General features: G+C 40.3%; 2 protein-coding genes across 2 annotated transcripts in view; one reads left to right on the forward strand and one right to left on the reverse strand.

Moving 5' to 3' along the window:
- Positions 1 to 4,915, forward strand: part of rtkn2 (rhotekin 2) — a 7,386-nt gene extending 2,471 nt beyond the window's left edge. Inside the window, exons 3-13 of the mRNA XM_055162438.1 lie at positions 86 to 304; positions 382 to 440; positions 669 to 722; positions 807 to 924; positions 1,001 to 1,201; positions 1,489 to 1,583; positions 1,693 to 1,799; positions 1,880 to 2,011; positions 2,097 to 2,265; positions 2,337 to 2,444; positions 2,517 to 4,915. Of these exons, the coding sequence (XP_055018413.1) occupies positions 86 to 304; positions 382 to 440; positions 669 to 722; positions 807 to 924; positions 1,001 to 1,201; positions 1,489 to 1,583; positions 1,693 to 1,799; positions 1,880 to 2,011; positions 2,097 to 2,265; positions 2,337 to 2,444; positions 2,517 to 3,175 (1,921 nt within the window). The 3' untranslated portion in view covers positions 3,176 to 4,915. The remainder of the gene's footprint in view (positions 1 to 85; positions 305 to 381; positions 441 to 668; positions 723 to 806; positions 925 to 1,000; positions 1,202 to 1,488; positions 1,584 to 1,692; positions 1,800 to 1,879; positions 2,012 to 2,096; positions 2,266 to 2,336; positions 2,445 to 2,516) is intronic.
- A 390-nt stretch (positions 4,916 to 5,305) lies between these two features.
- The window catches only part of arid5b (AT-rich interaction domain 5B), a 65,491-nt gene continuing 46,571 nt past the window's right edge, over positions 5,306 to 24,225 (reverse strand). The window contains exons 5-10 of the mRNA XM_020921343.2: positions 23,679 to 23,848; positions 21,818 to 22,103; positions 18,186 to 18,238; positions 16,793 to 16,890; positions 9,085 to 9,295; positions 5,306 to 8,954 (exon numbers count right to left, since the gene is read on the reverse strand). Coding sequence (XP_020777002.1) covers positions 7,083 to 8,954; positions 9,085 to 9,295; positions 16,793 to 16,890; positions 18,186 to 18,238; positions 21,818 to 22,103; positions 23,679 to 23,848 — 2,690 coding nt within the window. The 3' untranslated portion in view covers positions 5,306 to 7,082. The remainder of the gene's footprint in view (positions 8,955 to 9,084; positions 9,296 to 16,792; positions 16,891 to 18,185; positions 18,239 to 21,817; positions 22,104 to 23,678; positions 23,849 to 24,225) is intronic.

Here is a 24,225-nt window from a genome sequence, read left to right on the forward strand (position 1 = left end):
AATAAACTAACAGATATGTAGACAACATTATCAGCTATTATGATGTAGTGTTTTTTTCATTGTCATGGAGTTGTTAATGTTTGAGTAAATCCTCTCGTATTTCATGTTCTCTGAAGGACGGCAACATTCAGAAGAAGCTGGACTTTGAGATGAGAATGCGTGAAGGGGCCTATAAGCTTCTGCTCGCCTGCACTAAAAGGGAGCAGATTCTGAGCGCCTCAAAGAACCTGCACACCTCCAACACCAGAGTGAAGGCCTACCTGAGTGAGGTGCACAGACACGATGCTATGGACATAATGGCCAGGTATACAAGCAACTCTGATCATTTGTTATTATGAGAGTAGGAGAGAAGGAAACTGTTGTAACTCAGTCATGTTTCAGACTTACAGATGCACAAGCAGATGAGCGGAAGCCTTGCCATGGCACAGTTGCACTATCTGGTATGTGTTTTTTTTAATGAATATATTTAAGTTCAATTTATTTCTGTAGAGCCAAAAATCACAACAGCAGTTCAGTTGCCTCACAGAGAAAAACTATTGTTTATATATTTTTATATATATATATATATATATATATATATATATATATATATATATATATATATATATATTATATATATATATATATATATATATATATATATATAATTTTTTTTTTTTTTTTTTCAGGGCTTCGAATTCCTTTGCTGTGGCGAGATTCTGATCACTTTAACAACAGAGGAAGTGTGTATTAATTATCTTATAATAGTATTTGCTTAGTATCCCTCTTCATGTCTGAACTCACCACAATGACACCACTCCTGTCAGGTTCTCGACGAGCGGCACTCTTTTGCCTCATGCAGATTGGTTCTGAGGTGTTTGACACAGAAATGATGGTGGTGGACAGATCAATCACTGACGTATGTTTTGAGGGAGTCACTATATTGTAAGTGACCCAGTAGGGAAATACACAAAAACGCAAGTCACAAGACAGCTAAAAAAATTCTTTACTCTGTCTAAAGCAAAGAGGCACTCCCCGACTTTGAACTGAAGGTGGAGCTGTGGAGCTGTGCACTGGAGGAAGAGCTCACTTTAGTGAATACTCCAAAGAAACTGGCCAAGAAGTTCCGCAGCTCCTTTGGAAAATCGACTGGGAAGAAGCTCTGTCCTCTGCTGGACACTCCTGACCCCGAGGCCTTTCTGCAGTACAACCCTGTGCCTTCGTAAGTGAATACACATTTGTATCAATAATGAACAACCTGTAACTGGCATCACTTATGATCAAAACATTTTTTACTATCCAAAATCTTAAATCATCAAAACCCATTTAAATGTAATTAAATCATATTTATTCATAAACTCCGTTGAATACTAAAAGTAATGAAAATATATTTTCTCGTTTAACTATACAGTTAATGGTATTAACATGTAATGTGTTCATTATTGTTCATTTTGTATTTATTTATGAAGCTGCTTCTCCACTCACCACTGTCTCTGGCTTTGTCATTAGTGGATCTAAATACAACCTTTTGGCGTACACCACTCTGCATCTTACTCAGGCTGAAGGAAGTTTCCAGTCTCATTCACTCATTGTTGTACAAAATGGTAAGACTACAATTACAACTATGATTATGTAAGACTACGATTACAATCACACTTTCAAAGCAACAGTTGGGTGATCCTAAATAAAAATATTATAATTGTGTCCTCACAGCTGAATGGTCGTCCTGGCTCCCTCTCTATGGAAACCTCTGCTGCCGCCTGGTGGCTCAGCCTGTGTGCATGACACAGAGCATGATGACTGGATACCTTTGTCAAAAGGTTGCTCATATTATACCAGTGCTTTTCTTTTAGAAATGACAAAATTGACTTAAATCTCAGGGTTGTTTTTCTTTTTCCAGTTAAATGTTGAGGGCATGAACCGATCTCGTCACCTTTACTGTGAACTGTGCGCTGGCTTATTGTCTTGTTACTTCTCTCCTGAGGAGATTCAAGCCAAAGTGGACCCTGCTCTAAAACTACCTATCAATCAGGTGAATGTCAAATGTAAACAAACACAGCGTTAATGTTGTATTTAGTTTAGTATTTAGTAAGTTGAATTGTTTTTGTGTTGTCCAGGAAACTCGTATTCGTGTAATGGAAACAGGTTCAGTGGGCCAGAGGCTCAGGACTCTGTCCATCCACAGTACCACAGCAAACAGCAGTGACACTGTGAACTTCAGCACAGAGTCCAGAGAGGAGCTGGAGGAGTGGGCCGACGCCCTGCACCAGCATCTGTATGACCAGAGTGAGTCTGTGGAAGCAGGGCACATTTACAGTGGAGCACAACAAGCAGCATGTGTTTTTGTTTCAAACCAGGTCAATGGCTGCATTGTTGTGACCGCTTAATGAAGATCGAGGTCCTGTCACCACGGAAACCATCACTCTTCCTCACCAAAGAGGCTGATTCAGTTTATAATGACCTGAGTGAGTACAGACTTGTGTTGTTTTCGTCTGTTCAGCTAAATGCAACATAACCATGATCTGTTTGTTTGACAGGTATCAATTCACCGGGCAAATTTGAGAGCATCACAGACATCATTCATGATAAGATTGAGCAGACAGATGGACGTTTTCTGATCGGTCACGAGGAGAGAAGGGAAGTACCCAACTGGTCTTCTCTATTTGATGGCTCCCAGTCAGTGCTAGTACAGAAAAGTGTATTTTCTCAGAGCAAAACATCCACTCCTTTCTCAAGTCCACTCCAGAATAAGACCACTACCCCTGGTAGCGTCAAAAAGCGCCGTGCACCACCTCCTCCCACTGACCAGGAGCCGTATACCCCTCCCAGTCGACCTGCCAGACCCCCACTCCCTGCTCATCTCCCCTTTCCTCTCCATGAAAAAGAAAATGCCAATGTCTCTCGGCCCGCTCCGCGCTCCAAAACCGGCCGGCCTTCTCTGGACGCCAAATTCTCCTCGATTATCCAACAGCTCCAGCGAAATAACGCTAGCGGAGCACCAGCACTCACCCGGAAGAACGCTCCTCTCGGGGTGCTCGATATCCCGCTGCCGAACCAGGAGAATGAAAAGCCACCAAACGCTGAGGCCAGTGAACCCTGCTTTGTCCGGCCTGCGCACAGCACTGCGCCTGTCCCTGCTCCGAGGAGTAAATTAAGAAAGTCCTTCAGAGAGAGGATTAGTCTTAAACCCCTATGATCTTTTGGTCTTAACAAGTTTTAATTACTTGCATAACCACTAATATGATAGACACGCTAACAGCTGGCCTAAGTGCAGCACTTTGGACATAATATGAATTCTTTGTTTTCTATAAAAGAATAGGTCTATTATGTAAACATATCTTCAAGGACAGCTTCAGGTAAGATTTTAAGACTCCCTAAGACTCTTCACTAGCACCCAACCATGGATGATTTTGAATGCCAGTTGCCTGTTGGCCTGAGCTCTGCCTCCATCAATCCTACTAAAATGTAGAGGCTTATTTCTCAGCTTTGCCACTGGAACAGTGACTGGATGAAAGAAACTTTGCAGAAAGCCCCGATTGGCATTGATCCATATGCTGACTGCAAACCACTGACGACTCACTACTTTATTTTGGACTATTGACTTGTTCTACTTACTGTGAAGACTTTACGGCCACTAGCACATTTTTAAAGGGGAGAGGATTTAAAGGCCAATTTGAAGCAGCAGTCATTCCCATAGTCTTTTATAATGGAGTGACTTTGGCTTCAGTTAGTACAGCGTGTGCCTGTCCTAATTGAAAACACAACAAAATGAGTGTGCGCAAATGTGCAGAGCTTGTTTAAACACCAGTGTCTGCTATACCTTTGGCCTGGGCAATAATAATATCATGGTCTGATCCTGAGGTGAGCTGCTATTTTTGTGAGGTCATCATGATTCTGTACATATGTGAAATGTGAATTATCAGAAGCAGCAGATGGCTTTAGTTACGTCTTAATGGCACATAAAAAGATATTAACTGCATGTATTGTGATAAAATCTTAACTGTAATCTTTGGCATTTTGCCCACTATACTGTTATGTATCTAGTATCAATATTTTAAACAAGCTGGGATAAACCATTGTCTCATCCTCAAAATTTAAACTGAAGGAGTCATTTGAGAGAGATTTGTGGGAAGTGGATTTAAAGCATCTTGAGAGAATGCTTTACTAAAAAGAGTATGCTGCTCATATGGTTTGCTCTTAACGGTTGTTTGGTGTTGATGCTTTTCACAAGCCACTTTGATGACAAGCTGCACACATAAAGTTGCATTGTGTTGCTTTTCTGGTGGAGGGCAAATGTTATTGCTTTCTCTGAAAATGTTTCAAAGTATGGTATTAAACCTTTGTATCTTCATAGAGACCAAACCAGACCAAGTTACAGATCAGATCTGTGGAGAGGTGACCCCACTCATAGTCAGAATGCCTGTTTTCCTGGGGATTTTTGAGCTATAAAATCATCTGTAATTAAATACTGTACATGTAAAGCAGAGCTGTCTAATGCCATACTGTGGAACATTCCAGGCAGAGCAGTGACATCTCAGAATCGAGCAGGTGACAGACCCTCCAATTTACACAATGCAACTTTAACATCTGCAAATGCACACAGTTGTACTTGAGATTAACCTGGACAGGAAATGTGTCTAGATTTTGGGTTCATGTAGATATAGTTTACTCTTCTAAAGGACTGAATTGTGAATGATGTTGACTGCATATTATAGTGTAAAATACAAATGTAAACCTTTTGTTGACTTGATTCTAATGAAAAAGCAAGTCATTTCACTTGTAGCCTTACTTGTAATGACCTTGTATAGAATATTTCTTAAAGGCTGTGTGATTTAGTGAGTTTTAATAGTTACTTTTTGTCTAATGTGCAATTTCTAATTTGTTGTTAGTCCATTTTTATTATTGCTACATATGCAATAAAACTGCAGAAATACTACCCTGGTGCGCATGCTGTTTTTTTTTTTTTTTTTTTTTTTTTTTTTGCTGAGCTCAAATGTTATCTGCATATTTTTCATAGCAAAGGTTTACCAGGGGGTGGCCATAAAGTCTAAAGCAATGGGTTTATTGCAGTCCAAGTTTCTTCCCATAGAGATCCATGCTCTGGCAAATTTCTCTATTGCAGCAAATACTGGAGAGGCTCCTCTGGCTTTGAGCCCAGAAGTAGCCTGTTGTGAAGATTAAAGCCAATGGAATCTCGTAGCCAGATAATGGTATTACAATAATAAAACTCTATTCACAGTGTATTTAGCTCCAGAGATACAATAATGTACAAGAGCAATTTACCTAACTTGGATGGTGACTATACTGGTAAAGAATGCAAGAGGAATTGTGTAGATAGTAAAATATTTTAATTAAATATACAGGAAGTCATATCATACAAAATGTCTTTATTTTTTGTCTTGCTTGCCAGCTGGATGATTGGTAAAATGTATCAAAAACACTTTTAAGGATGCACATTGATGAAAACAACATAAAAATAAAACAACTAAAGAATATCCTAGTTCTTAAATTGTAGTGTTAAAATCTAACATGTTTATGGTGACCTTGACCCAGAGCAAACAAGGACACAGCTAGATTGTGTAACCGACTTTTATATCGCTTATATACTATTTACAGATTATAACTGTTTATATGATAACAGCCACGCAGTTTATCTACACAGCTATGTACATCAAAATAAGACAAGAGAAGGATTGCCATTTGATCCCGTATGAGCGACATCTGTACAGGGGGCTTCCCCACAATCCTGTCAGTTTCACTTACACGCAGCAATGTACAGTACTTGGTAAGAAATTAATGTGTTTTTTTTTTAAGTTCAGTAAAACTATCCCACATATGCACATGTCCACGGTGTATTTCCACTAACTGCAGTTCTAGTGGTCGTAAAAGCCAGAGCAGGTGTTCCCTTCTACCTGGGGCTGAAGCGTTTAATTTATAGTACCTTTTCTTCAGCGATAAAACATATGTACTGCGTTTAAGATGAGGAGTTGGAAAAACTAACCTTTGTTAAAGCGCTAACTTTATAACTTATACATTTTTCTTACAGTTAAGCAATTAATTCAAAGCAACCTATTAAAGGAAATATTTAAATAATATGTAATAAAGTCTGGTGCCTATAGTGTGTTGAGGGCTCTGCATTATCTTCAAAGTGACAATAATAATTATAGGCCAATCCTGCTACAGAATAAAACCAATTAATCTGTAATGCTAATTCTAATCCAAGACTGCAAAAGGCACAGATACTGTATTTGCAAAGCAATGATATCCTAAATGACAACATTCCTATAAAGTCACATAAAGAGTCTGTTTTCAACAGAAAGAGCTTTTCAAGTTTAGGAATAAAAAGATGAAATGCTGATGTTTTAAGAGCACTCAACAGCCAATGGCTGCGTCATCACGCTGGTCCTATGGACTAAACACTGCTACAATCTACAATCACATAAGGGCCTTTTGTGTGGATCTAAAATCAAAATGTTTTTCTTTTTTCTTTTCGGACAGCAAAACATTATAGAATTATTGACAAGTACTTGTGTTCTATGTATTTAAAATACATAACTAATATTAAACCTGCAGTGAGTCATAGAGTGTACAGTACGTCTGCCAACACAGCACCTCAGAAAGCAACAATGAGACGAGGTCATGAGATGCAGCAGCGTACAGCGCTCTGCAGTGTGGACAGTCAAAGGGAAATGTAAACATGCACAACACCACTGGCTTCAGTGTAATAATGCACTCATTATGGTGGTGATCGTGAACGCAGCTTTGTTAGATCAAACACTTCATATACATCACTTTAGTGTTTCCAAGCAACAAAGTTTAGCCCTCAGATGCAGTAAACAATGGCTTTACTCTGTTGCTTTTCACTTTTTTAAAACATTGTCCAAGCAACAGACCTGACTCACAATGACTGAGAGCGGAAATGTGGGCACATAAACATACAAGAGCATTGTGCAAATAAGAATACAACACAAAGATACAGTAAGTGGTGATAAAAACAGAGCAGTGCAAAGTATAGAACTAATTGCAAAATACACAGGACTTTTCAGTCTGCCTGACCAATGGGTTCATGGGCTGGTAATGTCAGTGTTTGAGCATGATGTGATTCACAGTCTGGTGCTGGGGTGTACTGAGGACAGCTGAGGGGGTGGGAGGGTGGACAGGGGGTAGAGGTGGTGCAGCAGGTCCCCGTAGAGGGCGGCTCCGCCCGGGTGCCTGTAGAAGGCATGTGCGCTGGGGCTGGCTGCCAGCAGCTGCCTGTGTAACATCATGGAGTGAAAGGCTAAAGGCGGGACCAGGGGTGACACTGCTGATTGGCTCTTGAGGTATTGTAGGCCCGGGTGCTGCTGGAGGCTGTCCTGTGCAGTAGCAGACACCAGGCTGCCGGGGGCATACAGGCCCGAGTACAGTGCGGCGTGAGGGTGGGGGTATGTGGTAGTGGGGTGCCCTTCTGGGATGTGATTGTTGAGGTGAACTGCATGCGCTGGCTCAGCCGCTTTGAGCTCCTCCGGGTCACTGCGGCGCGAAGCAGCAGTGGGGTGGATGGGGGTCACCACCCGCACCTTCCTCTGGGGGGCGTCCTCACTCTCAGCTTCTGCTACACTCCTCTTACTGGGTCTGTTGGGACTAGATTCAGATGAGGTCTTGGGACTGGGGAATGACTGCTGTGTATCTGAAGTCTGTTTAGAGGGAGAGACAGTCATGGGAGTCACTTTACACGCCTTAGGGTGCGACTCCAAACTCTGGTGCATGATGGGATACGACAAACTGCAGAACGAGGATTTGGAGACTGAAGACAGCCTCTGTTTGGATATGCTGAAGTCTCTGGGCTCATCTTCAGCCTCTCTGCTGTCCTGATTTCTGTCACTGTAGTGACTTCTATAAGCCAGTCCTTCAGGTTCAATGCAGACAAAGCCCTGAGTGCCCTCGCGCTCCCGCCCGTACTGCTCCCTCCTGCCCTCTCCATTGGTGAAACCTGACACCCGGTCCTGGCTCAGGCAGGTCTCTGTTTGTCGGTACAGACTGTTGAGGTGAGGTGATGAGTAACAGTCGCGTGTGTAACTTCTGGACTGACCCACTGCACTCTGCTGCACTAACTTGTCCTGGTCACTTGCGTCCGGGGGCAGATACGGTTGCCACGGCGCACTGACTTGGGGCTGAATGTGACGTGCACTACGGCTAAGGACCTCAGAGAGCTCTCCTCTGTCGGCCTGACTACTGCTGGTGTGCTGTGTCTTAGTGCTCTGAGCGTGCTGAATGACAGAGGGCCTGAATATGGGCACCTCAGACAGACTGTCTGAGCTCTGCCTCTGTCCAGAGTCCTCTTTTCTCTTTTCTGTGTCCCTGTCTGAGAGGGAGAGCGATGAGTAGGCGGATGGGAGTGGGGCTAATGAAGGCTGAAGAGAAAAGGCAAATGTGTTTGACTCACACACCTGGGACAGGAGCTTCTTTTTCGCCAGTGGAGACATAACCCCCTGACTGGCTTTGTAAGCTGCAGACTCCTTCTTTATGACAGTATAGTCGTCCTCTGAGCTGCTGTCTGCAGACTGCCGCTCTAGCTGCTTACACATTGGCAGCACTTTGCCCACTCTCCCCCCATGACTCTCTACAGTGTCCTTTACTCTTGAAGTGGTCTCAGGAAGGGCGATGTGTGCCACTGGTTTGTGGTGGTCCCAGCGGTGAGGCAGGTAGGGGTTTTTGTGGATAAAATGCCCTTCAGTGGGCTGTTCACAGGTGAGTTTGACTTGCAGGGCGTCACTGATTTGTCTCCACTCAGGCGGAGGACAGGGCACTGTGAGGAGACCTCGCCCTGATACATGGCTCCTATAGTCAGGCTCTTTGGGGCACAACAGTGACCCCTGCTCAGCTGACAGGGTCTCCTCCTTCAGCGTGAGGTGCAGTTCCTCCTCTTCTATTACAATGGGTTCATCTGGATTTACCAAAGACCTACTGTGTATCTCCTCCTTAGTGCTTACATCCTGCAGACAAAACATACCAATCAGTATCATGATGCTAAAATGGTCTTAGTATTAAAGCATTCAATTAGTGTAAATATTTATAGTGTAACATGACCTGTCGGCTTTAAAAAGAAAAACCTGTGCCACTGACCTGTGATTGCTCCTGGCCTAGAGTGGCGTCTCCTCTCTCCTTTTTACTGGCCTGTTTGAGATTGTTGGGGTTTTTGGGTTTCTTGGTCCCCAGTCCTTTGAGTTTGGCTCCTGGTGCCTTCTCTGGGCCGCCCTCCTGCTTCCTGGGTTTAGTCAGGGGGAGGGGCTTGTCCTGCTCGCCTTTAATGTGCCTCTCATATGGAAGGAGGAGTCTGCATCATAGAACACATTCAAAAATGAGTGTGTGCAAATCATACGGTTATGCCATTACACAACCAAAGAAGTATTTTCAACTACTACTAATGCATAGTTTATACAAAGACAGTTCATATTTCCACCTTTTAGGAGTTTACAGCACTGCCTGTTTGACTCAGTTAAAGAACAAAATGTACACAAGTGTTCGGCAAACTGAGGAGGGAAATGATGCAGTCATGGCCACAGGCACACACTGTATCAAATGCTGTATTTTAAACACCTGGCAAACATTAACAAACCTATTGTAATTAAAGTGTGCAAGGGAAAGTCCACACTGGGGCCTCAGTTTGTGTGTATGGGAATAAAAGCACAGAGGAGACAGAGGGTTCATGTGAAAACACACTTATCTCCTGCTGGAAACATCACATTTTTGTTGGAGAATAACCTTGAAAGAAAGAGCGTGATTTTGTCCGTTGGCTATAACCTAAATGCCAGAAAAAGCAACCAATAAAATGGATTTGATCTGCAATAAAACTAAATATATGCATGTGTATTCGATTATACCCACAGTAATATGCACTGATTTTGTCCAGAAGGAATAATAGTTAGTTTTAATTAAATCCACTATAAAAGACAAGGAACACTGTGTAAAAAGTAACACTAAAGTCTTTCTGACTCATGTTACTTCCTCTAAACTGGTCCCAAGTCAGTCTGTGTATCTGATGTCATAACTAATGGGAACACTTGGATCTGGCTAATGTAACAATACCCATGTGTAAAATAATGACATGAAGAAAGCAGCGGGGGAAAGTTTGAGACTTTTATTACACAGAAAACTAAATGGAAATTGGCACCAGAGCAGACTCCAGACACCGAATACAAGTGAGAAACTTCAATAAGCCCCTCTGAACATGTCTGTCACTTTTGTACATTGCACGGGTCAGACAGAGACACAACTCCCTCAGTCTGAAGACAAAATAAGACTTTCTCATGTAATGACAAGAGACCGCTGCACCACTCCTTTTAAGGGACACAGCGCTTAAACAAACAATGAATCAAGCCTGGTTGGTTTCTCCCCCTCTTCAAACGGACAGGGGAAAACCTCAGAGAGTTCACGGGGCTCAGTGGGATTTTTGTTATTTTTGCTCTGAACAAAAGTGCTGCCAGGGAGAGAGCAGTGAAACTACATTTTATACAGCTGCTCTGGCACAGGGCCCCAGGCCAAGAAAGGAAATGTACTATTAAATGTAACTTATTGGAAAGAAGACGAGTAAACGGGTTATGAAAGACAGGAATGCAGAAAAATTGAGCTGTGAGTGTTAATAAGAAATAGAGTTCTCAGGGAGGAGTCGAGCATTGCTGACAGCAGCTATGGATTTCAGTTAATTACCTAGAACTCATACAGATGCTTTACACTTGTAATGAGCTTATATTTAACAGCCAAAGAAACCAATGCACATTTACAACATATCAAAACTGAAAACAATCTAGTATTTCTTATGAACTACTATTTGCGTATGCACAATCTGTGCTTTCATAACCAGGATGGCACACAAAATTAACATCATGTGATCTGTGGGAAAGAGATGGCTGCCCTGGTCTGGGTCAACTTATGGAATGTCAATATGGGACAGAGGAGGGAGGGGCATGTCTGTAATCTAAGAGCAAAGCCGGGGAATTACTGATGCCTCTGACAGATGAGAAAATGAGAATATTAGCCGAGAACAGAAGAACACGAAACTTAAAACAGTGATATTCTGACACAACTCCTAATGCATTTTATATCTGAAGATAATACAGTCATTTTGCCATTCTTCATTCAAATTATAAAGTGTGTGATTACAATAGAGCATTTAGAGCCATTTCTAGTGAGGCATATATAACTCTGACAGCATCATGTAATATTAGAAATCATAATACAAGAGCACTTATATAAGTAGTAATTTCCTGTGAGGAAGGGGCAGGGCTGAGCTTGGCAGCTGCAGAATGAACAGACAGAAAGCCAAGTGCAGTGACGCATTGGCTCCACGTGGGGGCGTGTTTTACCCTGAGATTCCAGGAAAGAATTTCATTAAGACCAGTAACTGTTTATGAGGTCAGTAAATACTTAACTTCCTCTCGTGCCAATTTATCACCCGGGTTTGTTTGAACAGACGGTTTTAATTTTATTATGATAGTAAATGCATAACAACATTATTTAAAATACATCTGCAGTCTATTTTAAACAGAATAGACAATGATGACATGTATGATGTCTAACATAATTCCTCGAGAATGTGTCATGTTCTATAAAAGGCATTACTTTAAAGTGTCTGCAAAGAAAAGCAGGGCGTAAGACGTGGCACACACAAGACTTTCCCTGAAAAGGACAACATGACAAAACCCAAGTGTCTTTAGCACCAGTGCGCGCCTCATCACAGTTTTGTGTTACAGGAACAGGCGCAGTGTTCAACTCCAAGAAAAGTCTAAGTCACCAAATCAGTGGAAAAGGCTTCAGGCTATTCACTCCCATCACTGCTCAGATTAATTTAAGATGGTGTTGTGTTAAGATCACAAGAGCCATCCATGTGTAAAAGAGAGTGAAGAGTGCTGCTGGACAAGCCCCTGGGGTGCTCACAGATTTGGATGAGAGAAAATGAGGTAGCATTTACAAGGCTTTAAGAGGAAAATGACACAAAATCGACTGACACATCTATGTGTTAAAGATTAAAAAGACCAGATAGACATAAACATACACTGCGGTCTGGCGGTGCTTTGGATTCATGGCTCAAAGCATCTTTTGTCTCAAAGCCAAACCACTTGAGGTGACCCTCATTCATGCAGTTAAAGCGAGAGGGCAGAGCAGGAATGTATGAAAACTTAAGTCCTTTGTCAAGTCTGAAAATACCAGATTTAAAATGACCTCTACAGTTCCCTGGAGGTTTGCTCTCATTAGCTACTCCTGAGGCAGCTCGATCCAAGCATTCAGAATAGCAGGTGTGAGCCACCAGAACCAGTGTTAAGTGTGGAACGTAAATGTAGACCGGTGTGTGTAAAGAACACACTTTAGTCAGGTCATTCTCTAGAATCACAGAGAGGGAACAACAGCATTTGTTCCCAGTGCCATTCATTTTAATGGCTAGACTGAACTAGTTATTAATCTGCATAGAATTGAATAGATTCTCATTTAGTCGATGCCACATGTCACTGCTGTAATTTGTGAGTCCTCAGTGTCTCTGGGGAAACAAGAAACAACTCTACACATAAAGAAACCTTTAGATGATATGATTTGTGTTATTTTTATTGCTTTTATTTTGTCCCAGGAATAAAACTGCTTTGTTAGTATAAAGAACACACAGGTCCATTTTAGCTGACATGCAGTTTCCCTTCAGAGAGTCACACAGTTAACTATTTGACCATGCTTCGGATGCGACATGTTGAGACATTGTTTATAGTGATAAGAATGCTGACAGACAAAATGATGTTCTCAAATTGCATACTGTCTGTATATTATGTTTTGAAATCAAATGCATTTACTTGTACATTACACTCTGTCACTGTCTCTGCTGCTGCATCTCTATGGGAATAAAAAGCTATAACCGCCGCCCTCCCATTGTAATCCAATGATACCATCGGCTTTAGAACAAGAGAGCAGAATAATTGAAACCAGTGTTTGAGCTACACTGTGGAGCAGATATGCTAAAATGCAATGCACCATATTTGATGTATCTGCAGTACAGCAAGGACAAAGCACAGAGATGCTGACTCGTGCAAATGGAGAGCATCTCACACAGTTCAATTAAAACTCTGTGTCTTCTGTTCTGTCCTTTTCTACTTCTACTTCATTTTACAATGAACACTGGCTCAAGGCTGCCTAATAATTATGTATTTTCATGTCTGGAGAGCAGCTCGAGTGAATATAGTGGAACATTGATGCTACAAGGAATGAATAAAGGCTGAATCAATAAAACATCTACTCAACTCAAATTGGAGCGGGCACACAGCCGCCTTTTAAAGCACCACATATCACTAGCATCAGGGCTGAATATTTCACATGTGACTACAGGACGCTATGTACACTGTGTTCAGCCAATATCTGCAAACTAAATGATTTAATTCCAGCCTTCTTCTGTACTCTGAGCTATTGGCCCCAAACCTCGGAGTTTTTAAATACCAAATTATTCTAAATTGCTTTCTCTGTTGCCATGGAGACCCCCCTCCCGCTCCAATATCAACCCTGTTGTGCAATTACATTAGGCTGCCAAAGCATAGGGAGGTATTAAGGATCTGTAACAGGCAGAAATGAACAGAGATAGTGAAATGTGATGTTTCTGTAACAAGAGATCACGTTGGAAACCAGGAAGATTAAATATGTAGGAGCTGTTAAAAGGCGCTGACCTGTATAATGAAAGAAGCAGCATGAAGTGGAGGGAGTGAGGGGCGAGGGAGGGGGGTGAGGGAGGGGGAGCACACAGAAAATGGCACAGAAGCAAAAGGCAGTCTATTTCAAGGTTATTGATGCCATCTTTTTCATGACCTCATTTTTAATTCAGAGCGCCGTGCCCTGACAGCTAATCTCAGGAAACGGTTTAAATAAATATCATTAAAGCTTGCCTATAGCTGTGGCGGCGCCAGACCTTGGGTTGGACATTTATATATTGATTTTTCAATGTACTGATAAATGCAGCAAAAATAGCAACTTTGAAAATGACAATTAGTGGAGGTTATCTTCCGTTTAATTCTAGCTGTGTTAGTCCATTACTATCAGTGATTACTGCCTGTTACTGGACAGCATAAATATAGTGATTATGCCCGAGGCTCCATCTTTCACAATAACATCACCAAGGAAACCAGTTCATATGATTTTACCATTAGAGCAGTAAGAGGATAATGTATATCATTTACAAGAGAAGACAATGCAATGGAGATTCAGTCTTTTGTCAAATAACACTGGGAGATTCATTATTATTTTGAAATATTAACACCTATAATTGGAGTCACACTTTGAATTCCTCATCATAATTATGATTAAAACTCATATAAAGCCTTATATATAAAACCATTTATAGACAATAAAACAGTGTTTGGCGTATTATATTATATAATGGTATGTGTAGGACTAATCTTTTAAAAATCAAGATTCACAGTCCACAGTTTAGACATGTCCAGGTGCATTAAGATTTGAGAGTTTGAACTGACAAAACAGTAAACATTAATACAGGTATGAATTAAAGTATTAAAAAGCATGTTTATATGTTTAAACAAATGTTCAGATCTGTGCAGAGGATTATAGATTACCTAAACAATAGCAGTCAGAATATATGACACCACTACGGATTACTTAGTTTGTGTGCTCTGAAATGTTACCAAATAGCTTTATTGATACAGCATTTCTTGTACTTTTGCCTGTTGGGTCAGATCACAAGTAATTTTTCTTAGCAAAGTGGGTTCCAATTTGCACACTGTACATTCTTGCTGTGAATTATATTTTTGTAGCACATTGACTAATGATTAAAGGGGGAAACAAAGACGCCTCTAGGGACCAAACACACACTCCAGCGCGCCCACAAACAGCCTCATTCATCATGCAGAGAGAATGCTCCTGTTTGCTGAGTTAATACAATGAAGCTAATTGCCCTCCGAGCAGCCCAAACACCCGAGCTCAGCTAAAATCATTTCCCTGAATGGAAACTTGCTCAGCTGATCTCTGTATCCTCCGAACACACAACACACACATGTATATATAGAACATTCACACACACACATTTGCACCTCTCCCTGTCAGCCTGATATTCACTGCACTGTGGATATTATTGCTTTGTATTGATTCAGCATTATTTTCTCTCAGTGGCTGGAGAGAGAAGGGCTAACGCAGCAGCAGTCACACCTCACTGCTTCGTCCTACCTGGGCTGCATTTGCTATGACCCCATTTATACCAATGGTAAACAGTGAATGATACAGGACTGGGCCATATTGACAAAAATATATGTTGGGTATGGGAATGTACAGACACCGATAATCAAATTGTATTTTTTTGCAATCCATAAGAAAATACCTTTATTTGAAATGCAAGTTGAGTTCATTTTTAATACACCATTTTGATAACTTTCCCATTATACACGATATACTCAATCTACATTTCCATATGCTCAAAACTACCTTGTTATTTAAAGTAAACAATATTCTACCTCTATTCTAACATCAATAATCAATACACAAATTAATCAATATTTATTTGTAAAGCAATGTTCATATAAAACAAGAGTTAATAAAAGAAATTATAAAATGTCCTCAATTAACTGACTGAAAATAGATATTTTTTTCTGAGCAAAGTGTGTTCCAGTTTTTGTTGTAAAGCACACACATAAGTTCCACATTAATCGGATATTATTTGTTATTATGTAATTTCTTTGTAGTAATGTCATGGCTCATTGCTATTAGTATTTGGTATAGGACCAGTGATAAAGCATGACTAGAACCAGACGGACAAGCTCATAAAACCATCTTTGGAGAACAGCTTCAAGCCAGGTGTTGAAAGCTGGCTCTATTATTAGAATGCCGGCTAAGAAATAAAAGACTGCATCACTCCAACTTTGAATAATAATTTTCAAGAAGCACCCAAAGCACATTTAGAAATACATGCTGTCAGGTTGCATAGGAAACAATAACTCTAGTTAATGTTTATACATGCATAGCTCAACAATTTTGCAGAAAAGAGACACGCCTTTTTCTGCCTGGTAATAACATACAATCTTTACACAGTCTGAATGTTCCACGGTAGTACTTTACAGGCAGGTGAGAGAATGCAGAGAAGGTCAGGAGCCTGCAGCACTGACCTGCTTAGTGAGCGGCTGGTTAGCGCATGTAGCAGAGATTGTATTTGGCGTTTGTTTAACCTTGGGAAAGTGTTTGTGTGTGTGCGTTACAGCGTAGCAGCTCCCGAAGGAACACATCCATATGCTTGGGTTTAGTAATAACATGCAAGCGATTATGTGGCTACAGAATCCCACTAATTGAATACATTAAACTTTTTTTTTACATTTTATCTTTTTATGGATGTAGTGTAGTGTGCAAAACTGTCAATTTACAGTTAATAACTCAAAATGTAGTTATTTTCGAGTTTTGAATTCCTGTTAAACTGGCTTGTAATGCTGCATGGGTGGGGCTTACTGTATAATTGGTTCCATAGTGGCATGTCTCTGATCAATGAATCTTGGAATAATTACCGTATGTAGTTGCGCGTTGAATTGATTTGGACTCGGGAGGAATACATTTATGTATATAATTATAACTGTATGCTATTACGGAAAGTGCCTTCCCTCATTTCAATACTTTTATATAGTGTAAGACTTCGCCTGCTCTGGATTACCATAACTCTCATACGTATTGCCGCACTGTTACGCATAAAAGCGTGAAATGATAGCTGATGTAGCTGTGAGGGAGTTTGCTCGCTATGGTCCAAATAAACAGTTTCATGTATTTTATTAGGCACAACAGTGAGGCAGATTGAATAACATTGGAGGTCATATCTCACCTTTCGTAGTGCCTGCGCGTACATGTGGCTGCACTGGTGCTGCTGGGGTTTCCGCCTAATTCATCATAGACATGTTTCCACTGACGGCGAACTGTGATCTGAAAAACACAAAAGAAACATAATGACAATAAGTTGAGTTCATTACTGTGCAGGTGTATCAGAAACATTTATTCATTTTCTAATAATAAGTTAGGGCAGTGTAATTATGCAAATATTAATCAAATCAAGATTCAATTGTTTTAAATTGTCAGTGAACAGCTTGAGGCTTTTAAACCGAGAGGTCTACAGCCAGTCTCCAACACTATAAGCATGTGGCTTGGAGCAGAGTTCAGACTTTGGAGGAACAGATTGGGCTATGTTTAGTGTTAAATGGCCCTAATTGTGTGTTAATTAGAAGAAATTGCGGTTTAATTAGAAGGGAAAAAATTTGATTGATCAAAATACAAGCAAAAAAATATAATTAATTATAATGTAATAAACCTGACTAATCTGGACTGCTGTGTACAAATAGGATGTTTCTCAGGACAAGACAGGACAAGACAACATCCGAAGAATAACAAAATGTAGCTTGTTATGTAAAGTTCAGTTTCTCCTTATGTAATGTTCTGTAGGAATGCGACTCAAACGCCTGACGTCATTTTAAAAGTCTTGAGGAGGGACTGACTCAATTTGTTCCACTACTGAATCTTAAACATGTAATTATCAAATATAATAGGTTGTATAATATATCATCAAGTCAGATATTCCTCCAGCAAAACCTTTGAAACAAGAGACTTTTTGTTGTTGCAAATATAGAACTTAAAATGGCTGATTATATGAGCTATATCCTGTTTATAGCCTGGTCTGGTTTTGTGTTTGGATTACATTAAACCAGATTGCTAAAAAAAAAACTGGCATGGCAATCTATTTACATTGACCACATCAAAGTCCAGTGGAAAAGTGGACATTTATAGTGAGTACACCAATATATGATAAGAAGCCAAGCTGAATGTCTCACACTTTCTGACCAATGTGTGTATGTGTATTTAAGAACACACTTCTGGGCATACATGTGCATTTTACGTCATTGTGGACTTGGGAAAATATGAGCGATTTGACCAATTTCCTTGTGACCAGTGCAGAGCGGAGAAACATGTGTTTTCCACTCTGAGGGGGCTTCACAACAACAGAAGCATATTGGCAAAAAGAAATCTTATTTCTTGGGAAAACAAGTTCTGACCTTAAGGACAAAAGGCACAAAAGACAGGGAGGTGGAGAGGAGAAACCAATGAACAACATTTTAGGGGAAAAGAGAGTAGACAAAACACATTACAGGCACAGGGAGGGAGACGGAGAGAGGCGTGGGAGGGTATTTCGACAAAGAGAACGTATCGCCACATATGTGAATACTTACCAACTCATATCCTCCGAGTTTCTGAGCAGCATGAAACATGGTCCAAAGGTTGACTGTGGACACAAGGAAAACAAGACATTCAGGCATTGTGGGAAATTCACTAAACACAAGTTAAATATCATCTGTCTGCTCTGTACAGTATTAACATAAGCCCCAAAAGACAAGTAAAAGTACACAACACACAATATGAAGAAAACAGAGAGTTTTCTATTGTTTTCCTGAACTCATTGCCCTGTTCATAAAGGTTTTACTTTGAATGTGACTCATGGTACTTTATCCATAAGACTGAAGAGTAAAATGAGAGGAGATGTGCTGTGGCAGGATGAAAAGAGCTTATTTTTAATACCCTTTGTGAAGGGCAGCACAGTTGAAAAGATGTAAATGAATATTGAATAGTTGAGCAAACAGACAGTCGTGATAAAATACACTGTGCCTTTTCCTGACACACAGATTTGTTCACCTTCAGAAGCTGCCTGCAGGTATGAATGAACACTATTACAAGCATCAAACGCTTGGCAATATGCTCATACGTCTGTTTGAACTCATGCAAATTCATTTGCATTGATTTCCCCATGCAAACACTCTGTGAAAGCGCATATCAAAATAGTCTTGGATGATATTTCAACTAAACTCCAGACTGTCTTAATGGGTTTGTCCAAAGAACATGTCTAATAAACAATGTGACACTGGTTCATTTGAGTTTCGCATTTAACCAATGACATTTGTATTTGCTTTCTTTTGGTAACATCATTGTTTAACATTTTTATATCAGGCCTATAAATAAGAAAAGGAGGACTCGCCTGGGAAGAAATCCATCAAAATTCAATCTGTGCGTACACAAAGCCTTGCATTTGTCAAAATGACATTTTCCTATCTCCGCTTTTGACAGCATTGATTTTTTCCTTCCCTCCTCTGTGCGACCGTTGTCAATGCACGGGTGGAATAACAAAGGGAGCTGGGTCGTTTTTTCTGTTTGAACTGAGCACTCGGCTTTATTGTGCTTTGTGACTGGAGAAACAGAGCGATGGTCTATTTAACTAGCTTGTTATGCATCGACTGTAATTACCACAATAGAGTGCAGGATTGGGAGGAGAGATACAGGGAATGAGTGAACATGCTTTTTCTTACATGTCTTGTCATTAGCAATTTCTTTTCTTAATTCCCCTCTATTTGGCAGGGGCAATTATCACTGAGATAAGGATGACAAAACAGAAACACAATGCGGCCACACTGACACACCAGCGCCGTGGCAATTAGACAACACGGCTGTGAGAGAGAGACAAATTGGAACTGATGTTCACAATCACATGCTGATGCACAAGCACCAGGGCACACAGCACAGGCAATAATGTCTCACACACACACACACACACAGACACACACAGAGCTCACACACACACACACACACACACACAGCGCATCAAGGGCATTTACACTACACAACACCACCTCAATACTCCAATACTCCATCACATGTCTCTCAACAAGCCCATACATCCACAGGACTTCAATAGCAGCAGCTGTACGGCTAAGTCAATATTAATACAACACAACAGAAACACAAGCACACTCAACTGGCTGCACCCACTGAAAATATACAAGGGGATGATATATATGTAGCATCTGTTGTAGAAATAGATCACTTTTAGAATTATAGGTCAACATTTTAGACCTGATGCCTTTTATTAGCATCATTCTCCCCTTAAACTGGTCCCAGGCATTTTCAGTAGTATCTGTATTTCAGTAGCTCCAATAGTTTTGTACAAATAAGAAAATCAGTAGTGAATGCTGAAGTTCAACATTAGCATTTTAATTTCTTTGTGTGGAATCCTTGAGGAGACATGCTAATTGAGCACAAGGCAAACAACCAAAAAGTAGTTTAATATAACAGAAATACAAATATAGAATCATACTTTACTGCCAAATTTATCATGTATTTCAGCAAGGGGTGTCATTTTGGTTAATGTCCCCGAAATGATCTATTTTAAGGTATGAGTTGCAGAGAAGTGAACCATGTTAGAATTCAAATAGGATTTGGGGGACAGAATCATTTGGACATTTATGACAGCAGAGCGCCTGCTAAATCATTCGACCATCTGTTGTTTTGTTAAGCTCCAGAGAAGTTAATAAAAATATAATTTCTGAAATGCTACTAAAATAACATAATTTCAGTTAACATCACAGAATGGAGAGCTCTTTGATTTTTAATATATTTGTAGCTGGTTTAAAGGGAATCAAATCAAAACACATCTGAGGGCTTTTTGTATTAATTATGTTGTATTTTGCAGTTTCTCTCTCTTTCTTGCATGTGTGAGACGCGCTCGCTGCCAAGGACAAAGTTTAAACAGCATGATTTCACCATTTAATGAGGGCCTTGCTTATGATGTGTCTGTTTTTGAGATTCAAAGCATGTACTGTATGTAAAACAGTTGGCGTGTGGACCTCGACTTTATTCTGAGCTCAAACTGAGAAATGCCAACTAAAAATAAAGCATGTTGGGTACGTAATTCTCCCTCTCCATGCTTCCTCCTTCTCCCTCAACCACAATGACCTATTTAAGCAACAACATGTCGGCAATCAAAGAGACAGGACTGTCAAAATACTGTGGTGAGGTTAGCCCAGCCACCACCACCACAGCCTACCTTTAGTTTGTAGCTCCAGATAAACTCTGCACTACTCTTTAACAAAGACATCTGTCCTCTCAGATTTGTAATTTCAAATGAATAGGGAAAAATGTTGGTAAAATGAGCTGATTTACATCTTTGAATCAAATAAAAGGTAGTACATTTGCAAAGCTCAGCAGAAGGGAAGACCTCTCTTTTGAGGCTTGCATTCAAATCAAACAGCCAAAACAAACTTAGTTTCCTGGTTTCAAAAGCCTGAGAAGTGTATTGTGTGATGTTTTTTGCGCATGCTCCTGCCCACTGCACTGTACACACATAGTACGCACATAGTACACACAAAGTGCAAGCTAAGCATCCGACTGATATCAGAGATCTTTCATCAGGAGCAGACGACCTGTTTCCCAGATGTGGTCCGCTCCTCTGCACGTTTAGAGGACGTTCTTGGCCTTCACAGGAAAGCCCTCTGACAGAATGAGAAGATCCTCTGCTTGTATTAAAGCCACTCACAATGGGATCCGACAGGCAGCCTCCAGAGTCTCTTACACTGTGCAGGTTGAGCTTTGTCTTCACTTACACTAGCATCATACCCCTTTGTTATTGCTTCACATTGGAATAGATGTTTTATTAATCTAAGCATATTTTCTGTTAGAGTTTCTGTTTTCAAGTTCAAGATGTGCCCTTGTCTTCACAGAAAAGGTAACTGTAGGTTATTCAATGATAGACTGTGGTTAAAAATAATAAATCCAATTCAGAAGGTGCTGCATTTTGTTCCAGATTAATTTGCTGTACCTTGTGAAGTATGCAGACAATTCCCTCTGTGACAACATATGAACTAAAAATCATACTTCGAGTGGCATTTACTTCTGCTTTTAATGATTTGTTGGTTTATTTAGAAATTGAAAATGAATATGAAGATAATAATATGATAATATGAAGAAGTGAGTTGAAAAAAGTTGAAAAATGTTGAAGTACATAGATGAGTTTAGTGCGGGACAGTTGTGTACTCACTCTGTTTGAATCCGAGGAAGGGAATCCTCTCGATTGGCGTGTCCCGTTCCTTCATGTACTTGTAGAGCTCCACTAAGAAGGCTTGCTCCTCCGCCCGCCCCTCCTCCGTCAGCTCCTCCTCTCTCCTCTCCTCCTGCTCCACCTTCACCTCCCTCTCCTCTCTCTTTTCCTTCTCCTTGACCCGCTCTTTCTCTTCAGGTACACACTTCTTGCTGAGGTTGTTGGCCTTGTGTTTGGCTACTGGAGGTATTTTGCCGTTGGGTACCACTTTACAGCTTGGCTTGACCTGTGAAAAATTGAGTGAAAAGTCAGACGATGTCATTTAAGATGAAAATTGTGGGATCAAATGTGTTATTTAGAAGAATCCTGACAGTTCAAGAGAAAATGTCCAGGCTTAATCCCAAACACGTATTGTACGGGCCACGGAGGCAGCCTCTCATTGATTGTCAATAGAGCAGCTTCTCTTGTCATCACAGATTAGGCTTGACTCCAGCTTCAGACAGAATTTGTGATATCGATTTAACTGTCCAAGGTCATGGGGATAAGGGCTGAGAAGGCTTTTAGGGCGAATATTGCCTGCCCCCCCCCTTTAAATAATGCATTGGATAGCCACATAATGTCCATCAATAACATAATTTTCCTAAATATTTGTACTGAAGTAAATAAAGAAGAATTAGTCTTAACACTGTAATAAATAACATACTTCTTTAACTCAATTACTGTGTGTTTTAGGGAAATGAGGAAGCAGCATACACAAAGAAAATGTCAGAGAGAAACAAATTATCTAACTTAACCAAGTGTAAAATAGATATTAAATCTGGTAGAGAGAAGCAACATTTTACATTTAAAAGGGGAGTTATGTTTTTTGCCTTTTAAAGAGGATATAAAAATGAAAGTAGACTTCTAATTGAATTTGGTGCTGAGCATCTATAGTCGAATAAAAGTGATTCTGGGCACATAGCACATCTCCCTGTTTAGAGGGCAAAGAGATCATTCTTCATTTTTGTTTGTATGTCTTTTGTATGGCCCCAAAACAAGTTAATGAGTGTCTGCATGAGGACCTTGATTCTCAACGTATCAGTCATAAAATACAAATAGTTTAATATGCAAACCTTCAAGGCGATGTATTTTTACTTAAAATTTCATAAACATGACTTATCTGTGTCCCCATGATGTTCAAATCAAATAGTGCTCTTACAGACAAAAGATGTAAGGCTGATTTATTCTTAATTATAAAAACATTAGAGGGCCAAGATGTTCATGTTATGTTATAATTTGGTGTTTTCATTCTCTAGACAAGCAGAATAAGTGTCCCACTTGTGGCTGCCAGATCCTATGACTAAAACCATTTTGAAAACTTTGACTCTCTGATCTGAATTTATTAGCTGATTTAACCCAGACAATGTTCATTCATGTGCTGTTTCTGTATTCCTATCTGCTGTCCCAAAACAACAACACCTGCAGCCAGTCAATAGTCAGTGCCTGTATGGGTCTCTGGGGTTGTGCTCTTGAGAATGGCCTGTCCATAAACTGTGACTGAGCAGAACTTATATGTTCTCTAGATGCAGGCTGGCACCTGGCTACAGGGTGAGTGTAGTTCCTTTAATAAATTAGCAGGTTGCATACCTTACCTTAAAATTTACTCTCAATTATTAGTTATTAGTTGTGCAAAGCCCACATGAACTTAAAATATAACCTTATATTATAATCTTGGTTTTGAAAATAGTTGTGTCCCACAGTAAAAATATAATGGAAAAAACTATAGAATAATAGATCACTATTGAAATATAAAGTAAATGTAAAATGTTTATGTTGTTAAATATAAAATGTACACCCATCTATTACCCGTCTTTGACATTACCTTTATAGAAGCTTTGTTCTCTGCACTGCAGGGGTCCTGCACTGAGGCCACTGCGGAAACCTGACATGACCCCGATGACCCTTGACCTTGACCCTGAGCCTGGCTCTGGGAGTCTCTTCTCTGGGACACCGACAGCTTCTTTTTTCGAGGTCGTCCTTTCAGGTTAGGGGCTGGAAGAAAGAACATACAAAGATTAAAATGGACATGGTTAACAGAGAGGTATATAGGCCCCCAAACGCTATCAGCTTGGTTTGGCATTAAAACATGAGATGGAAATTTCTAGGCAGTGAATAATGTGTATATGACAGGAACATACACAATCAAAGGAATGGAATTTCACAAGCCTGCTAGCCTGTAGCTAATTATTTTAAACAGGATTAGTGCGACATTGTACTGAATGAGGAGCTGACTGCCAAATTGCTCCAATGTGCTAGTAAACACAGTCCTCAAGTTGCCTCTCAGCTTGAAAACTGCATTTAAATTCAAACAGATGTATTTTTAAGATCTGCGGGGATGGCATCATAACTGTGAAGCACTTAAGACACAC

This window comes from Boleophthalmus pectinirostris, unplaced genomic scaffold (assembly GCF_026225935.1).
Source record: "Boleophthalmus pectinirostris isolate CB_2022bp ecotype Guang Dong unplaced genomic scaffold, ASM2622593v1 HiC_scaffold_5, whole genome shotgun sequence".
NCBI classification, from domain to species: domain Eukaryota; kingdom Metazoa; phylum Chordata; class Actinopteri; order Gobiiformes; family Gobiidae; genus Boleophthalmus; species Boleophthalmus pectinirostris.